The sequence below is a fragment of the Bos javanicus genome, chromosome 24 (genome assembly GCF_032452875.1).
Source record: "Bos javanicus breed banteng chromosome 24, ARS-OSU_banteng_1.0, whole genome shotgun sequence".
Lineage (NCBI taxonomy): Eukaryota > Metazoa > Chordata > Mammalia > Artiodactyla > Bovidae > Bos > Bos javanicus.
The window spans coordinates 31,687,125-31,700,122 of NC_083891.1; the positions used below are offsets into that span (position 1 = coordinate 31,687,125).

Genomic DNA, 12,998 nt, shown 5'->3' on the forward strand with positions numbered 1-12,998 from the left:
AAATACATTCGCCCAGGGCTTCCCAGTTAGTGCTAGTGGTAAAGAACCCGCCTGCCAGTGCAGAAGTCGTAAGAGATGTGGGTTTGATCCCTGGGTCAGGAAGATCCCCTGGAGAAGGGAATGGCAACCCACTCCAGTATTCTTGCCTGGAGAATCCCTTGGACAGAGGAGCCTGGCGGGCTACAGTCCATGGGGTCGCAAAGACTCAGACATAAGTGAAGCAGCTTAGCGTACACACATACATTCACTCGGTCCTTCTGCCTACACATCCCTAGTCTATTACTTCTTGATTTTACATGAAAAAAAAAAAGTAATGTTCTGGGATCTCTGAAAACCCATGAGTCAACAAATACAGTTTGGGGAGGTATTTATTAGAATATTTCTTAGGAAAAGCAGAACGCCAAACTGGGGTCAGCCAGCTCTCCCGTGCCTTCACAATCATGTTTCCATATCACTTTTCTGATTTCTGTGAGCATGGGGAGTATTATTTGCTTTTGGAGGGATCTTAATCACCTTACAGTAGTTTTATGCCATCCACTATTTTTCTTCAAGCATGAAAAGCTTTATCTAAAACAGAGCATCGAAGAAGAAACTGTACATAGATTCACACCCTGTACATTTATTTTTTTTAAGCGTGTTGCAGTTTTTTTTTTCCTTTGCTAATATATTTTGACACCTTATAGTTGTAGCCCGCTGTTCTCTTTAATTGCTTATTGTTATTAATTATATAGTGGTAACGGAGTTGGCTGTTTGAGCCACTTGGCTGTAAAGAAATTCATTTATCATTATTGCCGTTGGAGCCACAGAAGATTGCCAGCATTCTATCCAGAGATGAATGTTTTCGAGCTCACATCCAGTAGAATTTTGAACATAGGTCAAATCCTTAGGTGTTTTCTTTCTCTGCTACCCTTTGGTTCTCCTCGTCTCTGTACTGAGGACCTCCATTCTCTCTTATCTTTTGTTTGCAGTCCTGGATGTGCTGCCCTTTCGGTGAAGTTCATATATTATTTTCAGCACTCCACCGAGTGGCCTGTCCAAATAGTTCACTTTATTTCCTCCTCATATACCCAACTGTACGTTTTCCTTCTTCAAATTTCTTTTATAATGAGAATAACATTCCTGCCTTTACAACTTTGTTATATGCACGTTTTATTTTTTATCACTTGATCGTTGTTGATTAATGTATAGTTGATCTACTATATATTTTTTTTTAGCTGTTTGAAAAGAAAATCCGTTTTTTAGAGAGCTATCATCTCATAGTAGATGATAACATAACAGTGTGTGTGCACTCAGTCAGGTCTGATTCTTTGCGACCCCATGGACTGTTACCCGCCAGGCTTCTCTGTCCAGGGGATTTTCCAGGCAAGAATACTGGAATGGATTTCGATTTCCTACAGATTTGCAAGTAAATAAACTATTTTATTTAAAATCGTTAATGCAGATTGGCCATGGGCTTAGGCCTCACCTTGCAATGAAAGTGATCACTATGCCTTTAACAGTAGCTTTAACCCCCTTCTCCTTCACTATAAATAATCAGATGTGTTTAGATTCCCAAATGAGAAAGCTGCCCACGGAATGGATGAATGAATGAATGAATGATGCGTGCAGGCAAACGTGGGCATGCTTAGTTGCACATACCCAGCTACTTCTGGTATCTGTAGGTTCTTTAAATCTGGGCTTAATTTAGAATTCATGACCCCACAGCCACATGTGCCACAGAACAGCCAGGCCAGCGAGCTCCTCTGCCTTCTGGCAGCATGACATTAAATTCACACTAGTTAAGCCAACTTAAATGAAGCCTCCTTGAACCTTCCTAAATAAAACTAGTGGCCTTAATTACAATTGGGCAATTTAAAGGTTATGGAGCTCTAACTAGTAGTACAGTATATCACTTTAATAATGCACAGGAAAATTTCTCTAAGGGGTGGCATCGTCTGATTAGAAGAATTCAGGTTTCACAGCACATTTCCAACAAACTGTTTTTAGAACTCTTATTGCGTTTATGGCGCCATTATCTTTTTTTTTTAATTTTTCAAGGCCGAGTTTCTAAGGTCACACCAATAGAACAATAAAAATGTGAATCATTTGCAAATAACGAGCAGTACTGCAATCTTTGCATTGCCACTCCAGACTTCCTTAGCACAGCCACAAAGTCAGAGGGGCAGGGGACATGCCTTTGGAAATCTGGGGGATTCTGGCCCCATTTAGACCCTCATGCCCCATAAGATTTGACTTAAGCTTTGGTGTTGAATCCTGTTTCTAAACACCATGGTTGAGGAATAAAGATGTCATCTTTTCCATAAGTCATCAAAAGGTATGTTTCTTGGAAAGATAATTTGCTTTGGAATTGCCTGGCTAGTTTCTTTTTCTTTTTTTTTAATGTTTATTCAAGTATCTACTTGCATTTTCTGTCTTTATTATCTTTTTTCATGGCATTTCTATAGTTTTATTTTTATTTATTTATTTTTAGGCCATGCCATGTGGCAGATGGGAGCTTAGTTCCCTGACCAGGGATTGAACCCGTGTCCCCTGCACTGGGGGCACTGAGCCTTAACCACTGGACCACCAGGGAAGTTGCCTGGCTAGTTTCCTGTCTTAAACCTGTTGGCGCTAAGAACCCCCATGCTTGTTGGAATCTGTAAAACTTACTGAAGCTAGTGAACTTCTTTCTTTGATTTGATTTGGAGATTTCTGTTTGTTTTGTTTTTAAATCATCAACAATAGCAACCTACCCCTTCTAGCAAGAAAAGACAGGTTTTCAGTGTTGGAAAGACTTTCTCCTTCAGAGAACCGGTGGCCTTATGCCAAGAAGAAGATTTTAAAAAAAGAAGCCCCTTGCCATCAACTCCGCACAGAAACACACCTGATGGGGACTGTGTCTGGGGCAGGGCTGGCCCTCCACTGTGTGGAATTCATATCGACAGTTGTACCATCTCACCTCTCCAAGACGCTTTCCCAGCAGATTTAACTTTAAAGCCAGTTACACTTAGTCCATGCTGCATGAACTGTCCTCTTTTGATTTTAACAATTTAATTTTTTTGTACAGTGCTTGAAGGTAGATATACCTGTACTTCTCTCTGTGAGTCCCAGATGTGAGGGCATTAACAGTAGGTATTTCATATCAAACAAGAGAAATTTCAAGCAAAGAGGGTAATAAATGCATATATCTGATTTAACCAGTGAGTTGAAAGAATAGAGCTTTGTAATATAAGAATACATAACTAGTAATAAAAATTGCTTAAAACATGAACTGTGGGGTCATGGATGTCTGCTGTAGAGATTCCTTGGTGACTTGAGACAAATAGAAGGTAATTATCCCTTCTTTCACATGGTTCTCTTTTTTGGTATTTCAGAAATATTGAATGCAGAATAGCATTTTCCTTCTTGAAATAGGGATAAGTTTGATTCATCAGTTTCCTGCCAGACATAAGTTGGCAAATACGATAGTTATTTTGTTAATGCTTTATTTGCCAGAATGTTTTAATCTTATTTCAAAAAATAATGAAGGCAAGCAACATAAGGTGAATTTGGCTAGCCTAAATGTGTCACATTGCAAAGGCTTTTAATGTATGAGGGAAAAGAGCAAACTTTTAAAACTCAATTGATTAATGAACATTGTTTTGTTGTTAGTCTCTCCATTTTGTTCAAGTGAAATTAGATGTAGGAGCAGCTAAGTATATATTTGCCATAGAGTCAATAAATATTCATTGAGTCTCAACTTTGAGCCATGCACTATTCTAGGTGTTTGGCAAGCATTAATACAAAACAGGCAGTGCCCTTGCCCTCCTGAAACTTGCCTTGTAGCATGAATTGATGAATAACCCCAAAGTTCTTGACACTCTCTTGGTACTAGGATGTCTGGGGTTGGCACCCACCTCTCTTTAATAGGAGAGGCAAGAGCTGAAATGTATTACTGAATTGAGAAATTGGGAGCACGCCATTTCCCATCATTTTGTTGTTGTTTTAGTGGCTAACTCTTTGCAACCCCCTGGACAATAGCTCCCCCAGGCTCCTTTGTCCACGGAATTTCCTAGCCAAGAATACTCGAATGGGTTGCCATTTCCTACTTCAGGGAATCTTCCCGGACCAGGGATCGAACCCCTGTCTCCTGCACTGGCAGGCGGATTCTTTACCATTGAGTCACCATTGCATGTCTAATTATTATGTGATGCAGAAGTGGATGTTTTTAGACTATCCTGTGTGCCCAGAAACTTTTCTGTCGAGGCAGAGACCAGGAAGCCTGGAGTGCTGCAGTCCATGGGGTCGCAAAGAGGGACACGACTGAGCCACTGAACTGAACTGAACTGAGAGAGCAGAAGAGCACTAATGATCGGGTGATGAAAACTTTGTAAAAGAGAAAGGGTTACTTTCAAGTGAACATAGATAAGGGGGAAATGGCCTGTTCAAATAAACCGGACCCCTTTCAGTGGAACGTGACGACATACAGTGAAGTCAAAGCTTTATATAAGTTAATAGTTTTTAAAGCAACCCTAGTTTCTAAGCAGAACTAGAGATTATATTACAGATTTAGTGGGTCTCCATCCTCATTCCCACCCCGTCTTCACTCTTGCTTTTTCAGAGCTAACAGTACTGTTACTAAGAAGCACGTGCTCTTTCTTCTTTCCTTAGTTAAGAGTGTCTTTTGTTTGGGGAGTAGGGTGAGGAGGAGCTCAAAGTGATTTTATCAGTGCCTTACCCAAAACTGATGTTTGTCTTGTGTTTTTTAATAAAAACATTTCAGCCCCAAACCTTTGCCTTTAAAGCTACCTGCTGGCACTGTGTAACACACACTCTGGGCCTTCAGCTACGGGGCCCACGTTTAGATTAGAAAAGTAAAGGAAGGGATGCAGACCTGGAGGTAAAATCGGGTCGGAAAGGTATGTTTAGTCTGTGTGCTTTGCCCTGATCCCACACTTGAGCCACAGTGTCGCTGCCGAGTCCCCGCAGCCGAAGGGAAGCCACCTTTTATAGTGTGTTGTTTGTTTTATTGTGTATTGTTGGAACAGCATTCCAGGGTTTTCTCCTACATGAGAATATTCTAATAACTGCTACCCACCACCGATAATAATAGCCAAGGAATTGGACGATATTGCCTCTCAGAGCATCTGAAATCCCACTGCCTACCTCTCCCATCCCAACCCACCTGGACCTCCTGCTAGTTTCCAAGCTGCTGATGTTTATGGGGCTCGAGGCAGCCCCTGGGCTCTTTAAAATCTGCTGGGTACAATGCAGCCGACCCCAGTTGAATCATTTCCTGCTCCAGCCCTGCTGATAATGAGAAGTTCAAGACAGGAAATAACAGTGTCAGTATCAGTGGCTTTGCTTATAAAGTCCAAAGGCATCACAGCCTTAGACTGTTGGCCAAAAGCAGGTAGTAACTGAGTTCAGTGCAGGCCTGCACTTTGTAGGTGTCCTTGAAATAAGACTCTAGCTGAGGGACTTCCCTAGCAGTCCAGTGGTTAAGACTCCACATTCCCAACGCAGGGAGCACCAGTTCGATCCCTGGGCGAGGAATTAAGAACCCTCATGCTGCACAGCATAGCCAAAATAAATAAAAACACATGATCTTGGGAAAAATGATTCTCACTGAGACACAAGGGATGTTTATCATTTTGCTTTTCTTGATGTACTTAAGGGTTAGGTATTTTGTGTATGGATAGTCAAAGCCGAGGTACCCGATTACTCAATTACCCCGATTACTCAAATAACTCAATTACTCTCAGGATTCCCAGTGCCCTTCCTGTCTTAATGGGAGTCACTTGTTTGTATCGCATATTCCTCTCTTGTGTGGCACAGAAATAAAAGCCAGACATTCTCATACTACCATTGAGAAAAATCCAAGAAAATGCAGTGACAGTCTTCAGGCAACATTCATTTTCATGTCGAATTGCTCAGAAGAATAGGGTAGAACTTTTTAACTAGGGTAAGGCAAGTGTTAAGAGTTAGTTGCTCAGTCGTGTCCAACTCTTTCGACTCCATGGACTGTAGCCCACCAGGCTCTCCTGTCCATGGGATTTCCCAGGCAAAAATGCTGGAGTGGGTTGCCATGCCCTTCTTCAGGGGACCTTCCCAACCCAGAGACAGGACCTGGGTCACCTGCATTGCAGGCAGATTCTTTATCATCTGAGCCACCAGGGAAGCCCAGGGTAAAGAAAGGGTTCATATTGTATTCAGTAGTCTCAAATGCTGCCTTACTTTGGGGCGTGATGACGGATCTCCTGGCCAACTTTGAGGACTGAGTAATATTCCCCATTGCCAGATTAGCACTCAGTGTGTTTGTGTTACTGTTGTGAAATATGTACTGTATATAACACAACAAATTACAGTGGCCTGAGCACTGTGGGCCTAGAAATATGTGATGGCTGTGTACATGGCAAATTACAGTACAGTCAGCCTATTTTTCTACTCCTGGTTCCTAGGGTGAGCCAGCGTAGCCAAGGGGTGAGTTTTGTCATGTGTGGCTTTTCTTTGTTACTCCTCAAACCCCTAGCTTATAAATGTGTGCTTGGAAATTAACTCAGGGAAGAGGAGAAGCCAAAGTATAAGTGTTGGGGGTTGGGAATTGGTTTAGGGCAGAGTTTTCTTGGATTTAAAAATATAGAGGAGGATGTGGTGGTATACACAGTCGAACTGGAAAAATTGCAACTGCAGGGCATTTGATTCCTCTGTTTGGATTCCAAGGGCAGAGTTTACTCTCACTCAGATCAGAGCTTTTCAAGGATGGCCCCATGCCACGTGATGAGGTACCAGGAGGGGTTTCTCGCTTTGGACTTTAGCCTGTAGATTTATGCGGTGCAAGAGGCTGGAGGACCCTTCTGGCCAGTCTCCAGGGTAAACGGGAGGAGTTCTACTTATAAACCGTTACAAATTGGTCCTCAGTAATGGCTGCAGTGTTGATCAGACGATATTAGGGGTCCCCCAGTGATTCCTGGGATAACAGCTGCATGTAAGTCAACCACTGAACATTTGCTTGTAGCTGCTCTAGATTTTTGTTTTTATTGAAGGAAAAGGAGTGTAAACATGGGACACACAGTCTGGAGGCTGCTTAAAGGGCTTCTCTTGTTGAAAGCTTGTATTGAAATGTCAGTGTCTTGTGTTCCGCTAACAATTGCCGTGTTGGAGCCTATAACCTGGGTTGTGCTTGAATGGTAGCTCTTATTTTTTTCTGTTACAAAACTGGCTGATTAATAGTTGTGTTTGTCCAGGTTTTATAAATTGGAGAGAGAGAAATTATCATTCCCCTTTGAACTGGCCTTAGAGGAACAGATTTTGTTCTTGGGGCACATGATTATAGTAAATGATTATCACGTTCCCTAGTAAAGGCAGTGAGGTTGCATTGCAATTATGTATTCAGATTCTTTCCTTTGCAACATTTAATACTGGAGTAAATATTTACATTAGCATCAGTCTCTTCTATGTAGACTTGATTCCTGTTTACATTTATGTTCACATTTAAATGGAGATTAACAAATGGAAATAATTATTTTAGCTGAACTTTATATACATGTGAAATGATTTCTCAGTTATACCCAAACCATCTTTGATCATGCTTTAAAGCAGTTGACCAGGACAGGAAGTTGCTGGCTGCCAACACGTTCTCAGTGGTAAGAGCTTCACGCTTGCCTTTTCTAACATCAGATCCACAGTACTGGTGGCATGCATGCTCCCTTGCACCGGGATACGAGAAAGGGGCGTTTTCTGTTTGTTCTGAAAAGGTATGGGTTTGTATTGAAAGCTCCATATTCTTTTCATTCAGTTGATAATATGCATAGTGATGTTTCTCTCTCTCTTTACATGTGCTTATTTGTGCTTTCACGTATATTTGGTTGGAATACTTCTCAGTCTAATGTTCAGAATTGGACTTTTTCTATACTTCATAATATTGCTCATTTTCTTTTTGGCATTTAAAATTTCAGAGTTGTAATCAATCTTTATTAGTAAGGTGTAGAAGAGATTGGGCTTCCCAGGTGGTGCTAGTGGTAAAGAACCAACTTGCCAATGCACCAGACATAAGAGACGTGGGTTCAATCCCTGAGTTGGGAAGATCCCCTGGAGGAGGGCATGGCAACCTACTCCAGTATTTTTGCCTGGAGAATCCCATGGACAGAGGAGCTTGGTAGACTACGGTCCATAGCAAAGAATCAGACACCACTGAAGTGACATAGCACGCGCATAGAAAAGATAGTGTTTTTATTCTTTAATTTTCAAAGTAACCTATAAAGGTAAATTATGCTTATTATAGAAGATCTGAAGACTATAGATAAGCAAAAAAAAAAGAGGAAGAAAAATTCTGATATTTCTTCCATAGATGCCCCCTATCACTCTTAATAAAAATATAGGGCTGCTCTAGCCTATTGTGTTCTTAATGGAATATTGTAATGGTTATTAAATCAGCTGACTCAGAATCTCTTTTTAATAAATGAGTCAGACTGGATTATCCAATTACTGTCAGCTGCTACCTTTCCCGAGAGCAGAAATGGTTACCCCAATCGAATTTTTTAAGCTTTTGTCATCTTTAGGAAACAAGGTGAGTGTCTAAGACTTAAATTGACCCGAAGTTGGAGATGTTGATGGCGGCCCCTCATGAGCGTGGACTTTTAAGGGAAACCATGGTTACCCGGTACTGTTCTTAAGGACCTACCAGACAGGAAGAAGGAAGGAGGGAAGCTCCGTTTTGAAAGGAAACAGAGCTTAGCTCAGCTTGATCCCCCAGGACTAAGAGTGTTTTCGAAATTCTTTGAAAACTGCCCTTAGCCACACTATGCACATGCAGAATGACGGCAGAGTTCGACAGAGACTAAGTATAAACTTTTGAAATTCTTATTATAAATAAGTTTAATTAGTTGCCCATTACCCTCTCTCCCCCTACTTCAGTTTTTAAAAGTACAGAATGAATTATGTTAACCAGTTATGAAAATGTTTTGGGTTCCCCTCTCTTTCTCTCATTCATCATCGTTGGACCCTGTGATGATAAGTAAGTCTGAACATGGGGATGAGCAGAGACGTTAACAACAGCAGGATAAATGGGTGGGCATGTCTGATGTCTAAATCGGAGCATCCTGGCTTCTGCTTGTCATTTGCTGTGTAATCATTCAGATATATTTTCTCTCCTACTCAAATAACTAGGACAAGTTATTTGTTGGAAAAGACCTCTAGGTAACTTCGAAATAAAAGGCAGATAGAACTTCCAACATTTTTTTAATATTATAATGTGCTTTTAAACTATAAAGAGTTCTGAAAATGCTGGATGCTGTTGTCATTATCATTGCTATAAGTGCCCTCTCAAAGCATGAAATTCATGAAAAAGAAATCTACACTAATAATGCATGAATACTTTATGAGCATGTCACATTTTTGTGAATTCACTGGACTCAATTTTTTTTTATTTTTAAACTTTACATAATTGTATTAGTTTTGCCAAATATCAAAATGAATCCGCCACAGGTATACATGTGTTCCCCATCCTGAACCCTCCTCCCTCCTCCCTCCCCATACCCTCCCTCTGGGTCGTCCCAGTGCGCTAGCCCCAAGCATCCAGTATCGTGCATCGAACCTGGACTGGCATCTCGTTTCATACATGATATTTTACATGTTTCAATGCCATTCTCCCTGGACTCAATTTTGAGTATTTAACATTTTGTGACTGAACTTCTCTGTTCTTAGAATGGGAAATAAATAAAAATTGATGAGGACATTTTCCTTATACTATCTTATTTATTTTTCCTTATATTATTTTGCTAAACAAAATACTCCTAGTCCTGAAAGATAACATCACATTGAAGATCACCCTCACTTGCATAATTGACATTATGTTCATGTAACAGTCAATCGCTCAGAGAAGACAACAGCACCCCACTCCAGTACGCTTGCCTGGAAAATCCCATGGACGGAGGAGCCTGGTAGGCTGCAGTCCACGGGGTCTCGAAGAGTCGGACACGACTGAACTACTTCACTTTCACTTTTCACTTTCATGCATTGGAGAAGGAAATGGCAAGCCACTCCAATGTTCTTGCCTGGAGAATCCCAGAGATGGGGGAGCCTGGTGGGCTGCCCTCTCTGGGGTCGCACAGAGTTGGACACGACTGAAGCAACTTAGCAGCAGCAGCAACAACAGTCAGTCATTATTCCCAAGAAAATTCATCAGGCCTACATACATGTGCATGCGTGCTAAGTCCCTTCAGTCGTGTCTGACTCTTTGCAACCCCATGGACTGTAGCCCCCAGGCTCCTCTGTCCATGGGATTCTCCAGGCAAAAATACTGGAGTGGGTTGCCACTTCCTTCTCCAGGGGATCTTCCCGACCCAGGGGTCAAACCCTCTTCTCCTCTGTCTGCTGCAGTGGCAGGCACCCTCTTCTCCTCTGTCTGCTGCGGTGGCAGGTACCCTCTTCTCCTCTGTCTGCTGCGGTGGCAGGCACCCTCTTCTCCTCTGTCTGCTGCGGTGGCAGGCACCCTCTTCTCCTCTGTCTGCTGCGGTGGCAGGCACCCTCTTCTCCTCTGTCTGCTGCGGTGGCAGGCACCCTCTTCTCCTCTGTCTGCTGCGGTGGCAGGCACCCTCTTCTCCTCTGTCTGCTGCGGTGGTAGGCACCCTCTTCTCTGTCTGCTGCGGTGGCAGGCAGTTTCTTTATCACTTGCACCGCCTGAGAAGCCCAGGCCTATGTATTTTCCTCAACAAATGTTGCAAGTTCAAGAATTCTGGAACAAATGTGTACACCTCCTCAGACTCACAGACCACAGCTTGGTCCTTGTGCAAAACACATAACTTAAGGATGAAATTAGAACTCTTAGTTACCATCTTACCATCACAAGAAAGGTATACAGCGTTGAGGAAATAGAAAACATTTAAATTTGGCAAGCATTTCTGACGATTAACTTACTGACCCAATTCTCTACCATAAACAGTGGTTCTTATATTACTAAATATCCAAAATTTACAAAAATTTTGGTGCCTTTAGGATTTTCAAAAAGAGAGAGAGAAGGGAACAGATGAAAAACCCTTGATCTTATATAATCCCTAAAGCTTTTTGTATAACCCCTTGTCATGTCAGTATGCACAATTAAACTCCTTCTTACATAATTATAATCAAGGAATTTACTGTGCCACCCAAATACAGAGTAGGTTTTTATCTCCTGTGAAATGTAGACAGTACTGGGTGGCTTAATTAGTGCTTTGCTTCTCTTTTTACAAATTCCAATCCTCTGCTTCTAAAGACTCATACTTGTGTGAGAAGAAAGATTAGGAATACAAATAGAGTGATTTTACTCCTAGTTAGCTAATAATAATTCACTTTGTAATTGGGCCTTTATGTTGCCAGTGATACCAACTGGTGAAGGATTTCTGCATGCCTCTTGTGTTGACTCAAAGGAAGCAACTTTGGAGTGTAGACTCATTACCCCTGTGGTGGGAATGTATTTTTCGTTCCCTTGACCTAGACTGTCTGACACAGATATTCCTTAGTAGCATTTCTAATCACTGCAAATAAGAGAAGATAAAAGTATAACTTGATACCATTTCAGGTTAAACTGAAGCCGCTTAGCCCTTACTTTTCTTGATGAGAGTCTTGGGAGTAATTGGTTTCTGACATAGTATATCTGCTAAAATCATGGACCATGAGGTCAGGCTGCCTGGGTTTAAGTTCTGGTTCCACCAAGAACTGGTCCTATGACTCAGAGCAAAGTCAATTCAACTCTCTGAGCATCATTTTTCTCATCTCTAAAAGGGGAATAAGAGTAGTTGTTGTTGTTAAACTCAGTGAATTTAGTCTTAGAACAATAGTGTCTGGAACACAGTAGGCACCAAAGCGATGGGTTGTTTATTCTCATGCTACTGGTTTTCATTTCTTATAACTGAAAATTGAAACAAGTTATAATAATCCTTAAATGCATAATTTCATAAACATTTTGATGAAAAAACATACAAATGATGTTTTATATTTACAACACAGACTTTTCATTTTATATAATAATTGTTATTACATTAAAATATTTTTCTACCATTTTGTTTCTAAGCTATCAAAGAATACTCCAGGACTAGTCAAAAGTGAGCCTGGAGCTCATCAAAGTGCCTTTGAAGAAGTACAGGCAAAGTCTAGATCTGGGGGGTAAAATTGAGACTGTCTTACAAAATGAAGGGAACAGTACACTCAGAATATATGGAGGATAGGAGTGCCATTCAGGAAAATAACACTTATAAAATACTGTGAGCATTAATAATATTTCATAATTGCCAGAAAATCTTAGAAGTAGAAAAGTCTGTGTCAATGGGAAAACGACTAAAAAAAAGTATGTTAGTTAGTAACAGAAAGCTCTAGAACCTTCTTGATAAACCAGAAGATAAGCCTGGGGAAGTAGTTCATTCTTCTATGGGCCCTTTGTTTTAGAACTTTGGAAATACACAGCCTATAAAATCTTGATTGGAGAAGGAAATGGCAACCCACTCCAGTATAGTATTCTTGCCTGGAAAATCCCCATGGACAGAGAAGCCCGGTGGGCTACAGTCCATGGGTTGCAAAGAGTCAGACACGACTGAGCAACTGAACATACATAAAATCTTACTAGTTAGAGGAAAGGAGATGCCTCATTACTGACTTAGCAATTATACTTTCAAAGCTTGACACACACCGCCGTAAGATAAAACCTGCCTTGTGACTATCATTCGATTTTAAATTCCAGAAATGTTTTCAATTGATATAAACTCATAAATAATGTGAAATTAACCAGAACCCATATATACTACTAATCATTGATTTTTGGTGGAAAGAGTTTAATGTACAGAGTTATAGGTAACTCACTAGCCTGTCAAAGATGTGATGGGTGTCAACTTTTCTGCTCACATGCTTTCCTTGACAGATGAAGGGCTGAACCACGAGTGCAAACTTTGCAGCCAAACCTTTGACTCCCCTGCCAAGCTGCAGTGCCACCTGATCGAGCACAGCTTCGAAGGGATGGGCGGTACCTTCAAGTGTCCCGTCTGCTTTACAGGTAGGAAGATGATCTGGAA

The 12,998-nt window shown here is 41.2% G+C and overlaps 1 protein-coding gene across 4 annotated transcripts in view; it reads left to right on the forward strand.

Moving 5' to 3' along the window:
* ZNF521 (zinc finger protein 521) overlaps nucleotides 1-12,998 on the forward strand; it is a 312,704-nt gene that overhangs the window by 267,483 nt on the left and 32,223 nt on the right. For all 4 annotated transcript variants that reach the window (XM_061399719.1, XM_061399720.1, XM_061399718.1 and 1 more), the window contains one exon: nucleotides 12,848-12,979. In XM_061399719.1, the coding sequence (XP_061255703.1) occupies nucleotides 12,848-12,979 (132 nt within the window). The remainder of the gene's footprint in view (nucleotides 1-12,847; nucleotides 12,980-12,998) is intronic.